Source organism: Lissotriton vulgaris, chromosome 3_1 (assembly GCF_964263255.1).
Source record: "Lissotriton vulgaris chromosome 3_1, aLisVul1.2, whole genome shotgun sequence".
NCBI classification, from domain to species: Eukaryota; Metazoa; Chordata; class Amphibia; order Caudata; family Salamandridae; genus Lissotriton; species Lissotriton vulgaris.
Window position 1 is genome coordinate 1,383,305,687 of NC_141689.1, and position 18,159 is coordinate 1,383,323,845.

General features: G+C 45.1%; 1 protein-coding gene across 1 annotated transcript in view; it reads right to left on the minus strand.

The window, feature by feature from the left end:
• Positions 1-18,159, minus strand: part of SHB (SH2 domain containing adaptor protein B) — a 430,643-nt gene that overhangs the window by 189,363 nt on the left and 223,121 nt on the right. Inside the window, exon 3 of the mRNA XM_086961857.1 lies at positions 11,792-12,001. Coding sequence (XP_086817983.1) covers positions 11,792-12,001 — 210 coding nt within the window. The remainder of the gene's footprint in view (positions 1-11,791; positions 12,002-18,159) is intronic.

Here is an 18,159-nt window from a genome sequence, read left to right on the forward strand (position 1 = left end):
TTTGGTACAACAGTGGGGTCACGACTCCAGTTTGTGCCCCCTGTAACGTCGAGCACCCCATCTTAACTGCACACATTTCATGCAGTGGTGCCACACCTGGAGGATATATGAGAGTCAAACATTGTTTAAAAGGGGACAGTATAGAGGTACCCTGACACCAACATTGTATATTAGAGGTTTGTAAAGCATCCCTTATGAGGTGTGCTATGTGGTCATTTGTTTTCCACGTGCGTGGAGTCGCACCGCACATCGCAGACCCCGTGTAACATCACAGCATGGTCCCAATCCTCACCAACATAATTGTTTTTTAAAAATACATTCCAACACTCAGTCATACATTCTCTTATAAGCAGACAGATACACATCTACTCAAAGAATCACTCGTAGATGCATACAAGCATTGAGAGACCCGTTCAGAGACTCACACCCACTTAAAGGAGCACTGAAAGAGTCACTCACCCACTCAGACTCATTTAGTGTCATGCACCCAGTGACCTTTGACCAGAAAGAATCTCGTGGTATATCTGACCTGCACTTCATCAGATCAGCGCCAAATTGCACCTCGGTCCTCTTCTACATCTACCATGGACTATCAGTGGAACTTTGTACCTCTTGGCTCTATTTCTACTTAAAACATTCATATTGCTGATCCCTTTATTGGATTTTTGTCATTTTGTTCATTGGGTTTTACACAGTTTTTCAATTTCTCGATCTAAATTCGTATTTTTTTGCATTTCGACTTTATTACCATTTAGTACTGCATAAATAAGTACTTTACACATTGCCTCTAAGTTAAGCCTGCCTACTCTGTGCCACAGCTACCAGGGAGTTGCGCTCAAGTTTATTTAGTGACTCTAGTGGTTCAAACTGACAAGGATTGTGATTGTTACTTCTTGTGGACTCCCTCCCCCCTCAACTAATAACCCAATTTTTTTTACTACACATATTGGCTACTATTGTTTTACAGGAAAGGCCTCTAGCCAGAAGTCAGAACAGAGTTAATTAGGCGGGAGGATGGTGAAGACAGAATGGACTAGACAGAGAAGATTGGAAGAATCGTTAACTTATGGAGGAATACATATATTTTCAAAAGGTTCACAGGTGAGAGAAGAGCTAGGCTAAGACTGAAAAAATAAGAACTACCAAATCTGTGCCATGCTGCTATTCTAGCCAATACAATGGACGCAGGGGAGTTCTCCTTTCACCACACTCTCTTTTTTACCCTGAACTATCATTCATTACTAATAACAAATGTGGAAGTTGTCTGGAAGGTAATCCTAGAAGTTTAGAGGTAAACCTCCTCAGGTGAAATAGAAAGATCAAGGTATTATGGGATGTAATACAAGTATTGCGTCTGCATGGACAACTGAGGAGAGAAAGGTAACAAGAGGCAGGCCAAAGCTCTTGCGATGTCAGGGCAGCACCAACCAAGCATGTCATCTCTCAGACTTGCATGTACAGGATGCCAATCTGGCTAGGGTCTGAGCTACGACCTGACTAGGGGTGGTCTGCCTTTGTGAGCTTTAAAGGACTTGGGATCTGAAACCCTGTTTGGAGGAAGTACAGACATGAGAGAGAGGGAGCAACCTGGAGTACTGAGTGGGGGGAAAGAGAAGCACAATAGGTAGAGAGCAAGAAAGTGCATGCAGTCTTGTGGCGTGCTTAAGACAAAAGAAAAAAGTAGGTCTCTATAAAAAGTGATAAGTGTAAAGACACAAGAAAACTGGCAAAGCTCCAGATTGGAACAGAGCATCACATAAGAAGCAAGCAAATGAGTGACAGGGAAGCCAACCAATGGTAAGCAATGGGTGACATCCAATCCCCTATATGTTCTTGGGAAGCACGCAATATGTCTCGTAATAGACAGCACATGCAGTGTCTAGTAGGCTCGACCTAAAAAGGGAGCAAGAATTGCTAAGCGCACCAGTCACGGCTCCTGTTCTAAAAATAATTTGGGGTCAAACATATTTTTAGCAAGAGCAGTGTCTCTGGTTCAATGGTTGGCTAGCTTGATAACAGCATTTGATCCAGTTATATACCATCCATATTTCAGCAGCTGTACTTACAATGACACTGTGTGGAGCTATGATACCATTTAGTGAATTTATGAATATCAATTTGTGAAAGTGTATTATCGCACAAACGGTGACTAAAAAGAAGAAAAATAGTAAGGGAATTAACTGCACCAATTTGGCATATTGGTTTGATGTATACCAATAAAAGTTATTGAAACAAACTGTTTAGATTTTCTGAGTGGAATATCATAGTAAAGATGGTGAAAAAGAATAGAGGAACTTTAAATGAAGGTTGATAGTGCGGCCAGATTCCATTCAGGTGTGATTTTACATCTTCGGTGTATAAACCATTTTTAAAAAACCGACCATTCCATTTAGATAAGTCACAACCAGAAGTACCATGTACAACTTCAGCTACCTACTATGCTTGCTACCCTTCAGAAAACATTTGCAGACAACAGACACATGAGGTTTAACTCGTAGTTCTCTGTCCGAGACTTTGTAGCTCATTTTCATACGCCAAATGTAAAAATAAAAAAACCTTACTTGCTATCCCAAGAAACGTCTGTTGAATTAACAAGTATTAGGGGTTTTGTTCAGTTTCATATCAGAGTTCACAGTCACAGCTTAAACATGTAAGACTATAAATTGAACAGATGTCAGATGAATTTACTTGGCAGCAATGTGGGCAACATATTGCGAGGGTGGTGTGGAGGTTTATCGTTTTTATATGTTTAAATCTGCTCTTGGTGAGAAATTAAAACATTAACCAAACCCGCATTTGGCTTATATGGACATTTTTTTAGGAATGCATTGTTGGCCTTGGGTTCTGTACCAAACAAACTAAGAAATTAAAGGAACTTCTAAAACATGCTAAGCTCCTAAATATTCCTATGCAAAAACAACAGGTGATGGACCGAATGTGGATCAATGTGACATTCGGTCCATCACTTGTTGTTTTTGCAGTTGCCGCCCTAAGTGCGCTGGGGATGCCCAGACGTGGGTCCCAGGCACTCCACACCACTTGGAGTCAAGCTAGCCGGGCTGATGAGAGGTGCCCGTTCTGGGAAGGACATGGCTTTTGTAGTTCGGACTGGACTGTTCCCATGGGGCAACAGGGTCAGAGCTGATTTGCATATCGCCATTGTCTAACCCAGGGTGGTGTGGAGTGCAAAAAAACGATGGATTTGGGCCCAGATCTTTTGACTGGGGGAGTGTGTGACATTGATCCACATTCGGTCCATCACTTGTTGTTTTTGCAGTTGCCGCCCTAAGTGCGCTGGGGATGCCCAGACGTGGGTCCCAGGCACTCCACACCACTTGGAGTCAAGCTAGCCGGGCTGATGAGAGGTGTTACCTCGAAACCGGTCCGGTCCTCGGATGCTTGATTCCGTTCTGGGAAGGACATGGCTTTTGTAGTTCGGACTGGACTGTTCCCATGGGGCAACAGGGTCAGAGCTGATTTGCATATCGCCATTGTCTAACCCAGGGTGGTGTGGAGTGCAAAAAAACGATGGATTTGGGCCCAGATCTTTTGACTGGGGGAGTGTGTGACATTGATCCACATTCGGTCCATCACTTGTTGTTTTTGCAGTTGCCGCCCTAAGTGCGCTGGGGATGCCCAGACGTGGGTCCCAGGCACTCCACACCACTTGGAGTCAAGCTAGCCGGGCTGATGAGAGGTGCCCGTTCTGGGAAGGACATGGCTTTTGTAGTTCGGACTGGACTGTTCCCATGGGGCAACAGGGTCAGAGCTGATTTGCATATCGCCATTGTCTAACCCAGGGTGGTGTGCAGTGCAAAAAAACGATGGATTTGGGCCCAGATCTTTTGACTGGGGGAGTGTGTGACATTGATCCACATTCGGTCCATCACTTGTTGTTTTTGCAGTTGCCGCCCTAAATATTCCTAAACACATTAATACATGCAGGAAAATAAAAATTCTCAGATTTGGAAAAGGAACACATCCTGTTCCATTTCTAACATGCATTTTACGTAAACACGGTGAACCTCAGTCTCCAGAAACAAGGTCTTTTTTTAGGTCGAGCTGACCTAGCTTGCAATGCGAAAGCATTGCAAGCTGTCAGCGAAGACAACTAATGTTGCCCGTATTTGGGAAAGTGGACACGAGAGGGGCACGAGCGCATACGCGGATTTCACCTCGTGGGCGCGCACGTCGCCTTGCCCCTCTCGTGTCTCATTCCCTTGCGCAAACACATTCCACAGTCACGCATGCGCACATACACAGTCACACACACTGCATACACACACGCAGACCCACGCGCACACACGCAGACCCACGCGCGCACACACAGACACATTCAAACAGACACACACGCGTACACCCCCCTCCCCTACCCTCCCCTCCCACTCACCGGGCTCTTTCGGCATGTTCCGTGTCTCCTCTGCAGCGCTGGTCGGAGTCGGCCGGCTTCACTGCTTCCTCGGCGGCGGGCGGGACTTCCTGCTGGATTGCAGGCCCCACCCCCGTCTCGGCCAAAAGTGCCTGACTTCCGGTTTTCACGGAGCAGGGCTGCGGCGGTGATTTCTTTTGGGGGCAAGAGCGGTAGGCACCCTCGAATTCGCGCGGCCAATGCGTGTTAGGTTGTGTAATTGATGTTGGAATTAGTTAGACATATTGTAAGTTGATTCAATGGCACCCTAAAAAAGACGACGGCGCTTTGAGCTACTATTTTTTGGGGTGGCCTGATAATGTTAGGGGTATGCGTTTGAATATCGTCTTTTTGGTGCCAGCGCATCATTGATTAATTAATGCTCATTTCTCATTTGCCGCTCACATCAATGATTACTTTTGTGAACTTCAACAATGTTTTTATTTCCCGGGTAGTTGGTGCTTGTTGCTATTGATGTTGCGCGCCGGTGCTATTAGCAGGAAAATCCAATGTGATAGGTGGAAAGCTTGAATTTATCCCCGCCACTGGTAATTGCTGAGGCCACCTTCCGTTTTCTGATTGATATACCCTCGTGCAGATTCCTCCCCATAAGAATATCCAGAGGTGGTTCCTCCATTAAAGTGGAGGAACGTCGCCCCACTGTTTTAAAGGCCCCCCAAGTTTCAGGACGTGGGTGGGGCCGCTGCTGACTGGGCGCAGCACAAAGACGTGATGGGCAGGGCACACCCACAAGCTAGGGGATGCTGCTTTAAAGTGTTTGTTACCTCAGAACGATGAAAGGCTGAGTTGGACCTTCGGCATCGAAAGCGGTGCCCACGAGTCACACGCAGTTCTTAAGAAGGGTTGACTTAGCTCACGGAGTCATCAGGCATGGTGTTGTATTGGTCCCAGTTTTGTGAACAGAGTAAATCTCCCGCCTCATTTCTCCACTGCAGGACAGGAAAGGGAAGCAGGGACCAGCCCTATGTAAAACCTTGGGGCCTTTTTCCCCTCTCCTGGAAACATTCTTCGGGGTCCACACATTTTTGTGTTCTTTGACAAGGGATAGTCAAACTGAACCACAACACAGTAGTCTTTGTCGCACACTTGGATGGGTATTCCTATCACTGCGCAAGGAATTCATCAGCACTCAATAGCATGCAGGCGGGGCGTTCCCACCCTCCTCTCTGGGGCACTTAGTGTGTGGTGAGTTCAGAGCCAACAGCAAGCAGGCGAGGTGAAGTGCGATTCGTTCCCACCATAAACTCTGGGAAGCTTCATAACGGAGTAGTGAGTTTAAATATCCTGCCACGGAATATCATGAAGGTAAGCGAGTATACAAAGACCAGTATGGATGCACTGTTCTTACCTCCAACTACATGTACCTTGACAATCTTCAAGGTACGTAGATATTAAGCATAATAAATATACAATTGCCTATACATACTTTCAGATTGTTTTCTTAGTCATATTGGTTTGGTAGTATGTATTTTATTCTGGCCGATATATTTTGTAGCAGAATCTGTGCATAATGTTCTTTCTGTCGACCCTTGTGATACCAGTCAGCCGCGCAGGGTCGGGGAGAGCAGTGTGCTCACAGAAGTCTTGCTAGACCCTTATCAGACAGGAGGAGCTGGGGAAAAAACACCGGTCATGGAAGAGAACTCATTCTGTACTCACAATGCAATATTAGTATTGGCAAAAATGTGTAACGAGTCGCCACAATAATAGTATTTATTTAAAACGTAACCTACCTGCATCTCAGAAGGGTTGTGTTCTTTTCCCTTTGCCTGTCTGTGCACGGTCAAGAAGTCTCTTTTGATCTATCTCACTGGCAGGAAGGAGCCTGGGCTCGAGGGCCGTATTGTGATTGCGTAACATGAAGTTGATAAACAACAAGCAAGTGTCTAGGGGAAGGGGTGAGGGCTCGCCTCATGGTTTGGACCCTATGCAACACACACTCCACACAATACCACTCAGTGCCACAATTATATGCTACATAATTACACTGCACTCAATGCAACATACACTCCAAACAATACCACTCAGTGCCACATAATTACACTGCACTCAATGCAACATACACTCCAAATACCACTCAGTGCCACATAATTACACTGCACTCAATGCAACATACACTCCAAATACCACTCAGTGCCACATAATTACACTGCACTCAATGCAAAATACACTCCAAATACCACTCAGTGCCACATAATTACACGCCACATAATTACACTCTACGGATTAGACTGCGCTCAATGCAACATACACTCCAAATACAACTCAGTGCCACATAATTACACACCACATAATTACACTGCACTCAATGCAACATACACTCCAAATACAACTCAGTGCCACATAATTACACGCCACATAATTACACTGCACTCAATGCAACATGCACTCCAAATACCACTCAGTGCCACATAATTACACGCCACATAATTACACTGCACTCAACATCTAAGTCACGTAAATACAACACATATTGCATTACAAATGCTATAGGTGTCACATTTGCGAAAGTTAAAAGTATTGGCATTGTAAATGACAAAGCTATTAATTTTGGTATTTTCAAAACCAACAGATCAATATAAAATTTGTCATTTACAATACCAACAGCTCAAACTTTCCTAATGCGAGACCTATTGCATTGCAAATGCTTGTTTTTAGTACCGTCAGTTTTTAAAGTTATACAACAGTAGCTACCATTGATAGATATATATTACAATGATCCACATAAGGTTCACCTTTAGTTGGCCAAGCTTCCTATCGCCCTCGTGCAATCTGTTCTTGCGGTTCACCATAAACAGACGGAGAAACGCATTCTTTTTTGCACGTCCATGGAATGGGGAAGGTCACTAGCAGTGTAAGTATATTTGAGGCTTTTCAATAGCAGAAATGTAGCCAAAAGGAGCAGAGTGCAGGTCAAAACCTAGCATAAACTCAACAAGTGATTGGAGAGGTAGCTGGTGTGTGGGCAGTCAATGAATCATGATGTATTTTTCTTTAAAGAGGTGAGTCGTCCACGCTTTCATAAACTGAAGATATATTGGGGCAGTCCTGATGCATACGGAGAAGCTGCTCGAAATACTGGCTGCCTCGATGGAATAGCACTGCTGCCTTGTTTTTTCCTTTTTACACTTCTTAGTTTGCAGTCTGATTGAGCCAATGGAGGTTCATCAGGATGTGAGTGGTGCGAGTCTAGATCTTCAAAAACTGGATGAGATGTGGTGTTGCATGTAAGAGGGCCTTAAGGGGTGCCAGTGTGGAGCCTGAGAGGACATGGAGGAGGGCGCTACCACCATCCGGACGAGAGTACGAGGGCTTGAACAGAAGTTCTGAAGCAGTCTTATAGAAGAAATAGTTTCACCTTCCTTAGAAGTGAGCTGGTACCAGAGTGTCTGTTTTTTTGGCAACGTGTTAATTGACGGCAAGTTTGGTGACCAACTTGAATCCATGTGACTTAACATTCGGTGAAAGTTGGGGTTCATGAGAATGAGACAAAAGGTTTTACCTTTGTATAACTTAATACACTGAACATTGGCAGAGTATAAAAAAAAGCACATGATGAACTGCTAATGCCTCATTTAAGTTGCAGAGATAGAAGTGCAGGAAGTAATTTAAATACACTTTGGTGATTGTTCGCTGTGAAATATTAATTGAAGTCTACGCCAATAAGCAAAGGCCAAGAAACCCACAATCCCACTTAAAACAATCCTGTGTCTACCACCTTCAGAAGGAAGTGGCCATACAGGGTTGCATGTGAAAACCTACACTGACAAAGACAGCAAAATGAACACAAAATATATCCACTTCTAAGTTAGCTACTCAACATAAACATTATCCTACAAAAATGCCAACTTCCACGAAAAGCAGTTATCAAGCACTGCCCCAAATACACTAGAGTCAAGTTAGAAAAATGAATTAACCTAGAACTGAGAAAAGATGTGAAAAGAGTTTGGCTGGATATAAGAATATAAATGAGATCAAATATTTTAGTTCAGGAGGCCTGTATATGGTAGATAAATGTATTTCACGTACATTAAATAAATAAATGTATTTACAGTAAATATATTTCACTTTGTTTTTGCTGTTCATATTCGAAAACAGGACCTGATGCAAGAGTTATAGCTTTGAGAGCATTGTTAAAGGACTGAAGAACATGGTTGGAATATGCCTCCCTCGCTCCAACTTCTGTGTATCATATTGCTCTTTCCCGGTTTATAAAGCCCCAGACTGAAAATCACTTTTGCACAAGAGCTCTTTGAGCATTTGGATGTGCTGCATGCAAGCATCGGCTAGCTTCTTGACAAGTGATTTGATATGGATGACCTAGTTAGCATAGTGACACTTTCTTTTAGTCCTCAGCTATCGAAACAAAAGCTTACGTCTATTTCCTGGACTCTAAGCTGCAGGAACAAGTGATTGCGCACTGCCAAAAGTGTTCATGGTGTCGGTAGCGGATAGTCGGCAATATATGTTGCCTGCAGATGCAAATGGAACGGTCAACTCTGTCTTTGGCAAGCAAAGAAACTGCTCTTCATGATAATATTCTTATGTGCAACTGTAACGGATTCAGTCAGCAACAAAGCATCCATAGTTGCTTCTTTGCCTATGAACATTCCCAGGGCTTCTCCGCTTCATCATTCTTGACTGAGTGAGCAGACCCTGCTGGCTTTCCTGGAAGACTTTGCCAAACAGATGTTGCCATGGAGAACCAATCCCAACTGACCGGAAGGACAATGGCCTGTGCGGTGATTGAACACACAGCAGTCACCTGCTCTCATTCAGATGGGACCTGGGTTCGATTTACCAGCTAGGCAGAGTGGGCGACGGAAATATGCATCCCCAGGGCACGCGCGTCCTTGTCACAAAACAAATGAACATCATCCTTCCGCCACTGTGGGAATTCAAACAGGTGTTTGGGAGCACAGCCTCCTGTGAAATAATGTCAAGTTCACCAACCAACAACACCCAAGCAGTCATTCTTCTTTCACACTGCTAAAGAATTTGCATGGCCCAGGACAAAGATGAATGGATCCCGAAGGGCGTTTGTCATGTAGTGTATCTTCTTGCCTTACTCATCTAGGACATGCCCCCACAGGCTCCTAATGTGGGATCTTCACAGACTGCTATTAGGTCCCCTCGCGTGTTCTGGGCTGGGGGCATGGATTTTTTTTTTTTTTTTTATCAGGTTTTGACTCCGTTCACTTGAAGCCAAGGCGGAGGTCCTGGAGGTCTCCAGCAGACATTTCTTTTGGGGCACGGGTCACAGGGCTTGAAAATGGCAGCCCACAAGATGCACTGGGAAGTAGCAAAACGGCTCACACATTGTTAAATACTTGTTCAAGCTGCGAAGCCTGCATGTATAGTCCTGTTTAATCATAAGGAATAACTTAAATAATTGCATGTTTTTATTGTGTTTCAGTTAACACGAAGTGACATGCGCCTTTTACCATTTATTGATTGCTAAAGAGTTTTAACAAGAAATCAAATACAACACTAGATTAGCACAGAAGGATCCTGCATTACATGGAGCAACTGAGTGACAGGGTACAGGTACAAAGCAGTAGTGCACCACTTATCAAACTTATGGGAATGTTGTAAGGAAGGAGCAAGAAGAGAATAAGTAACAGCTCACGGAGAACTACAAAATATCGCAGTCTCCCTGGATTCTAATAGTGATTTAAATAGCAACTGATAATGTGGACATACAGAAAGAGAATTCATTTTAAAGATTTTGAGGGAAAGTTTCAGTTTAAAGCAAGTTATCTTAGTGTTTTAGGAGCATGGTATGTGTCCTGTTTTACTTAAAGTAAAATAAGTAATGTCTTCTCGTTATAATGTCCAGAAGAGCAAATATAATCTAGACCCCAGTGCCTCAAATACTTTATGTCTGCAGTCAGGAACTACATGGCATATTTTGAGTTTACTTCTATGTCCCAAAAGCATGCTGCACAGAAGACCCTGAGGTCTGGTTCTTTACAGAGGAACTCTGTCTTGGAAAAAAGAAAATCTGATCGTCACTCCCCACTGTGACCAGGGCACGAGTCGGGGGTACGGCATCCACCCACTATTTCCACCGGGTGAATGCAGTCCACCCTGCCAAGAATTTAGGCCCCAATGATAATGTGCTGAACTTGTCCCAGTGTAATTTCCAAACAAATTACACTGGGACACTTTCAGCAGTGTCTGCACGTTGTCCGCTTTCCATCTGCAACAAGGTGTAAGCATGGACAGAGCTTTCTTATTTAAGGCTCCTGCCGGGCCCATAACAAAGGCCGAATTTGAGGGGTCATCAGGCCTCTCCTTTTGTTGGAGTCTCTTGACTGGGAGCAGTCAGGAGCCTCACACCTGATGCAATGAAGCAGAGGGGAAACAAAGGCGGACACCTTGTTAGCACTTCACACATACTTCAGAGGCAGCTTTTCACTTTGGTCAGTCCCGGTTTATGAAATACGCATGCACTGTAAGAATATCAGATGTGTTGGTCTTTCCCAGTATTTACAGAAAGCAAATTGAATTTATACAGTGCTTACTACACTGAGGAGGCGTTGAAATAATTTAAGTACCACTATTTTTTCTTGTATAGCCATACTCCGTCCAATGCAGGGTGACAGAGCGCTTTACATCAACACGCGCATATTTCATCTCTATAGCTTACTGTGCTATTATCCTCAAAATGCGCTCAAATGTACACGATTGACCTGCTAAACATTCGTGAGGGCTTTAGATCTGATGCCACTTCTTGTGATGCCACTTCCTGTAAAGTCGTGGATTGTGATACCACTTTCTATGATGTCAAATCCTGTGATGGCATGTGTGATGTTGTGCACCATGATGTCGCGCGCCATGATGTCACGTGCATACTGCCTAACTAGGTTAGTCCCCCCCCCACTTCTTTTTTTAGGACTTATGCCCCGACTGACAACCGCCCAGGGAGAATGCATTGTAATTGCTTGCCTTCTGGGTGAACTCTTTTTTTCAATCAAACTTCTACTGAAATGTATGAATAATTAGTAGCATCCTAGGACATACTATAAACATCGGGTGACGTGGGTCAGTAGGAGGACTAACCAAAAGAAAAGAAAAGCTGTTGCTGCCATTCACATATCCCTGAAGAGTGTCCAGCAGCCAGACTCTGTGCAGGGACTCTGCTCCCTGTATAGCGCTCTTTCAGTAATTAATATCAGAAGTGTGCCAGCACCGGCAGGTGGGAATATTAGCAAGTTTAAAACGCATAGGCCCGCATGACTGCTTTCTTGTCATTCAGTCAGCTATCCTGTTCGCGTCCACGGGCACAGCCCTCCTTTGAAGGCGATGGTCAGGCAGCACTTTCCTGCGATGTGTAAAACACTGGACATTAGTCTGTACCTGCCAGCGCGGGCAGCGCCTTGTTCCACTCCCAGGGCTGGTCGTACTCGTCCGCAGGCCTCTCGTCGTCCTGGGGCAGCCGGCTCTCCCGCAGGCGCTGGCTGACCGCGCTCTCGGAGTCCGAGTCCACCCCGTTGCTGTCAGGCTCGTAGGGCGTGTCATACAGCTGGATGGCTTTCTTCTGGGACTTCAGACTGTCTTCTTTAATATCTGCAGGAGAAAAAAAGAGGGGGTTACACTGTGCCTTCATATAATGCAGCTCTGATCCGCCCAGAACGAGGATGAGAATTCTTATGGAGAGCACACAATTATAAATGCCCCCTGTTTTGACTTCGTTCTTAAAGTCATTGCAGACAAAACAAGTGAGGCACTAGGAACAAATTAGTTTTCCAGGAATAAACAGTGTGGCTCAGTGGATGACCTCAATTACAACTCGGCTCTCCTGGTCAATAACGAAGCCACATCTCCTTTACGGTACAAAAGGGGGTGGTGATGGTGTATGACATTGTTCTACATTCTGTCCATCAACTGTGTTTTTTGCAATTTTCACTTAGTGTGTGCTGGGTATACTCAGACGTGAGTCCCGTGCTCTCCACACCACTGGAGTCAAGCTATCCAGGCTGATAGCCAGAAACCGGTCCTTGGATGCTTGATTCCAGTCTGGGAAAGACATGGCTTGGTAGTTCGGACTGGACTGTTCCAATGGGGCACAGGGTCAGAGCTGATTTGCATATAGCCAGTGTCTGACCTAGGGTGGTGTGGAGTGCAAAACAAAGATGGATTTAGGCCCAGATCCTTGTACTGGGGTGAATGTATGACATTGTTCTACATTCTGTCCATCAACTGTGTTTTTTGCAATTTACATCTCCTTTACAGCACGGTTACATTTCAAGGTTTCCAGACAGATATGGGAAAGTATGAATAAGAAGCACATTAGAGTTTAAAATCTGGTGGAGTCCAGTTACATGAAGAGATCACACCCAAAATTCTTCATTTGTGAAACAAGTTCAAACGCTCCAAAGCTCTGTGTGCAATGGTTCTCCTTCAGTGAGGACTTTTTGGTGCAATGCTTTAAGAAATGGGTTTGATTAAAAAATGGGATCCTACGGAGGACACATTCAAGCGAGCCATAACAGAAGGTTTTAATATCATCGCACAAAACAGAGCAAGGGATGAAGATCTAGTCTACATGTTTGTACATAAAGCACACCTCTCACTGGACCCACACTGGGAAGGTTTGTCTTTTTACAGTTAAAACCATCAAGTCTAACATGTCAAGCCTGTAAAGCACAACCTTAAGAATAAACGTTTGTTCCAAAATGCTCTTAAAAAGTTCCACTTTGGAAATGCCACAGGCAGTGCCCTTCACTAGCTCTCCTCCGACCTTTCCAGCGGACACCGGTTTGTTCAGATGGGCTCTTTCAGGTCCCAAAAGATACCCATCACCTGTGAAATCCCCCAGGGTTCCATACTGCCTTTCATCTTCAACCTCTAAAAGGAGCCCCTTGGGGCTCTACTGATCAACAACAGCGTCCAAATTCACCAATATCCCGATGATGTCCAACTCTACTTGAAAGATTCCTTTGCTTCAGACATCCAATAACTAACTACCTGCACCTCATCCAAAGCAGAAATCCCATCCTACCTGAAGCTCTACGAAGCGAAAACAACAAGAAACAGTAAAAACCTGATACAATGACATGAACATTGACAGCTTTGAAACCCAACTTCCACCAAAAAGCTAAGTCACTTGGATTCATCTTGGACACCAACCTTACCCTCAAATAATACATTGCCAAAAAAAGACAGACTGCCTGTTACCAGCTCGCTCATCTAAAGAAGGTAAAACCAATACTTTCAAAAAGCAAGTTCAGCACTATTGTTCAAGCCCGTGTAATCTTAAATCTCTATGGGCAACTCCCTGCTCGGTGGCCTTCCAGACACCACACTGACTTGCCTTATGGGCATCCTACACGCTGCACCAAGTCTCATTTAGGGCCTGAGGAAATGTATCACCCCCATCCTGATGGAACGTCCAAACCTCTCCTTTTCTGGCCTGCACCATCTACACAACCAGCTGTGCCATTTACAAAACTATTCCAACCAACACACCCACTTAACTTGCAGACAAGCTCACCATCTCTGCTGGCTTTCAGCGCACCCACAGTCAGGATGCATCAGCCCGAGACTAAGAAGCCTAAAAAAAATTTCAAAACAAGGCTTCACACCTTTTCCATCTAAGCATCAAGGATCTGGAACAGCATCTGCGTACTTATCTGTACTTCCCTAACACTGCTTCTATTTAGCTAAGATTTGAAAATGCACCGCTTTAACAGTCCACAAATCAGCAAGCCTGTCACTTATGGACTATGAGGTTTGCCTTAACCCAGTATAGTGCTCCACCGCCTTTCATATCTGTTTGTGTTTTACAAATACCACATACATACTTCCTGCCTCCAAATAAAATGCCCTCAGCTGAGTGGGTGCCTATGAGGGTCACAAAGAAAAAATTACCTACAGAAGACAAGTGTTGGCCTCAAAAAATATTTTTATGTCTGTAGGAAAGTAGGATATGCTTTCATTGGTACCCCTACTTTTTGCTGGTGTCAGAATATATATATTTTTTTACTAGTCTCATTGGGATCTAGCTAACCAGGATCCCAGCCAATGTGCTTCCTCCCTAAATGTGTCATGGGAAGTACTTCTGCACCTCCACAATTGGCTACTGGTGTACCCCTGCAAGTCCCTGGTTTATGTTACCAAGGTACCCAGGGCATTGGTACACCAGGGGTCTTCCATGGGCTGAAGAATGTATTTTGCCACCCGGAGAGACCACTCAAATGGAAACTACAGGCCTGCCATTGCAGCCTGTGTAAGCTAGTGCTAGCACCACTTATAACAGATACGTTTTCTTATACCTACAGTCACTACACTTAAAACCTATAAGTCACCCCTAAGGCAGGTCTTTCAATGCTGAAGGCAGGATGTTAAATTAGAAGCGTGAGTTGATTATCCAGGCTTTGTAAGTGCGGTCAGCCGTTTTCATACATAGTGACCACGCGTCATTATGCAATGGCAAACTATATAGTGGCTGCGCTGAATCTGGGCATGCTTGGTATCAAACATGTTGGAATTATACCCCAACACAGTTACTGGTGTTGGGGGTATGATTCCATGCACTAGGGAGCTCCTCCGGGAAGCCCTCAGTACTCCGGTAAAAGCCTTCCAGGGTCTGCGAGCAAGCTAGTGCTGCTGCCGAACATAGACAGGATTCTGATCTCTTGCTGCTGAGCTCGAGCAGGGGAAGGTATAGGTTTCCTTTCACAGGGAGGTGTGAAACCCCTCCCAGACAGGACTAGGGGTATTGGGCTGGGGTGGGGGTGCTTGCCAGTCCAACCAGACTGCTTTGAAGGGTGCATGTGGTTCTCGCCTTGCATACTCCAGTTTGAGCCAGTTTAGGAGCCCTTGGCTCCAGCTCTGAAGCAACTGGACAAATGGTAGTATCCTCCCCTCTGTCAAGCCCCTCCTCCGCTGAGTTGCCCCCTTTCTTAAGGTATCAAAGGGCTTACCTGTGGGTGGATCCTCGGATTTGTAATGGGATAGGACTTAAGCCTGAAATCACATCACTCTTCGATCGTCTGGGCACTTGGACTTTGCCTGGAACCAAGAGTGCATCAAGGTAGACTCCTGTTGCTCCTGGTCTCGCTGTTCTGCAAGCCTTCTTCGTCATCTGTGAAGGTGCTATTTGCAGGATCTTCACCAGGCTTGTGGGCATCAAGGACACCGAAGTAATCTCCCTTGGAGTAAAGGAGTCACTCCCCTGCATTTGCAGGCACGGCAACAAAGATGACTGGTCTGCTGCTCTCGACGTCCCATGGATTTTGAATGGTTCAGCAACACTGGAAATGGTTCTGCAACTCCCTCGAGGCCTGACCTGTCATCTCAGCAAGTTTGAGGCCAGTATCCCTCATCGGAACCGCCGAGACCGAACCCCTGTGCACTGCGTTGACTTGCCGTTCCCGGGCTTTTTGGCTCAGCACGCCAGAGATCTTCGGGCTACAAGAACCTCCAGCCTCCAGCATCTCTTCCTGCCAAGATCTTGGTCCTCACCACATCCTCTGCATCGTGGGCCTTCATCTTTTGTGAACTGCTAGAGGTCCTCTTGCAATTCCTGTGCCTTTGGTCTGTGTGTCCTCTTGAGGGTCTTCTCCTGCTACAGTGCTCTCCCCTGCTTGCTCTGGTCCTGCTCTGACTCTCCTGCACTTAGTGAGTCCCTTGGACCTTGCTGGTCTCAACGTTGCTCCTTCATCGTATACCACGTCTGTTGCTGCTGCCAAGGCTTGTTGGTGATCTTGCCGGACACCGACCCCCTGGCTTGCAACCTCCGATGGGGGACAGCTTGTGCACAGCTTCTTGTCTGTCTTAGCATCGCCTGGACCTCACAGCAGCAGTGACAAGGTCACCGTCATCACTCCTGCATCTTCCGTTATCGATGGGCAACATTCTTCCGTGCCTCCTGGTCAACTCCAAGTGGCAAAGACTCTGTACCCTCTGCTTGCAGGTTCTCCTCTTTAAGAATCCAACCTTGGATTCCACCGAACTCTTGCACAGTCTTCGCCAGCGGCATCTTTACTGAAGTCCTCCATTGCGCTCTACGTCGGTTTCCGCAATCTATGCACCCGGCTTCCCTGGTGTAGGTATCCTGGTTCCTGGGGTATCCATGGGTGGGGTGACTTTCCAAACTTCTGACTTCTACTGGGATTCTTCAGGGTCCACTGGGAAGTGTTCTCCTTTAAAACTGAAACTTTCCTTTCGACTTCTATTGAGTAAGCAGCTGTGTTTCCACTCTGAACACAGCCTCCGTGGAGTTCCTGGGTACTTACCATGGGTAGTTCCTTGTGTCCCAGGCTCTTCTGAGTCCAGAGACCACTGTGTATTGTGCTTACTTACTTTTGCAACTGAAGGATTATTATGTATTTGTGCGGATATCTTCGGGTAGGGGCTATACCAATGCGTTAGTGAAATTTTTATATATACAATGTGTGGTTCTTTTCCGTTTAACCAACACTACCCGATTAGATCTGGTAAAACAAGCTGCTTAACACTCCTCATGGACTAAGCCTGAAGGCTGCTCTCCACACCTACCACCTAGAGAGCTTTCTAGGGTTGTCTAATGGAACTAAAATCACCATAAGATTTGTCTGGATTAGTACAAGGTGCTTCACTTAAGTGTAAGAGGCTGCCTTAGTATATGGTGCACAATGTCCAATAGGAATCCGCAAAACTTTGACAGGTTACAATTAAACCTAAGTAGGGCTGTTAACACTAAGTTGGACTGGGATTGTCAACCAGTTTAATAGTAAAAGGTTTTCCTGGCAGAGCATAATTCGTGTTTAAAAGACAAATTCACATACAATGAAGTTCAGAGGAGATTGTCTATCTGATGGACACTGCGAAAACCTGATTCGATGTTGACATTAAGAGTGAAACAACCCCAGCCCTGACAAAAGGCTCTGACAATCATTAGCTCCCACTCCACATTTGTGGGAAAGGGTGGGGGCTTTAAAAAGTGATGTATTCTGCATTACTAATCTTCAGGGGATTACGCAATTGTTTCCTTAGGGATCAACTCACAAGTTGTGTATAGTCTCCCCTCTCAACAATAGCAAACAGCCTGTTGAACTGTTCAAACTATTATACAAAGCAAAAGATAAGAGGCAAAACACATAAGGTTGAAATATGGGCATGCGAAACACACACATCTCATTTCACAGTTTCAAACGGTATGTAGTGCACATATCCAATAGTTCATAAACTGCAAATATTGAAAACTCAGGATGACCCAAGCCTTCCCATTTCCAGTCTAATAATAGACAGTGCTCTTTAACTTCGCGGCGCACTCAACACTAAAGAAAATAAGCAGCAATAACAGGTCTACTCATTCAAATTGGATTAAGCGATGGTGTTATAAGAACAAGATCACCAGGCCTATGCAGTCGGACTAGTTTGTTGCCTCCAAGTCTTAAGTGGACTTCCTTCCCCAAGTCTTACTAGTCTTTCTGTCGGGTGGTTGAGGTGTTATTTCGCAACGCACAATCAGAAATTAGTGGTTTGGTATTAATGCCTGCTGATGTTGGAAAAGATCTTGCTTAACTGTCTGAAAACTATCAAACATTAAAAAAAATGAGCAGCCCCTTTCAACTAAAAACAAAATCAGAACAAAAAGAGCAAGGGTTCTCATTTACAGGACTGGCCCTACAATAATGGTTTCCCCAGTAGCCTCTGTGGAGAGCTAAGAGCAGGTGCTGCCAGGGGAAGCTCTGTCCTCGGCTACTAGCAAAAACGTAGGAGGCTTCAGCAAGGCTATA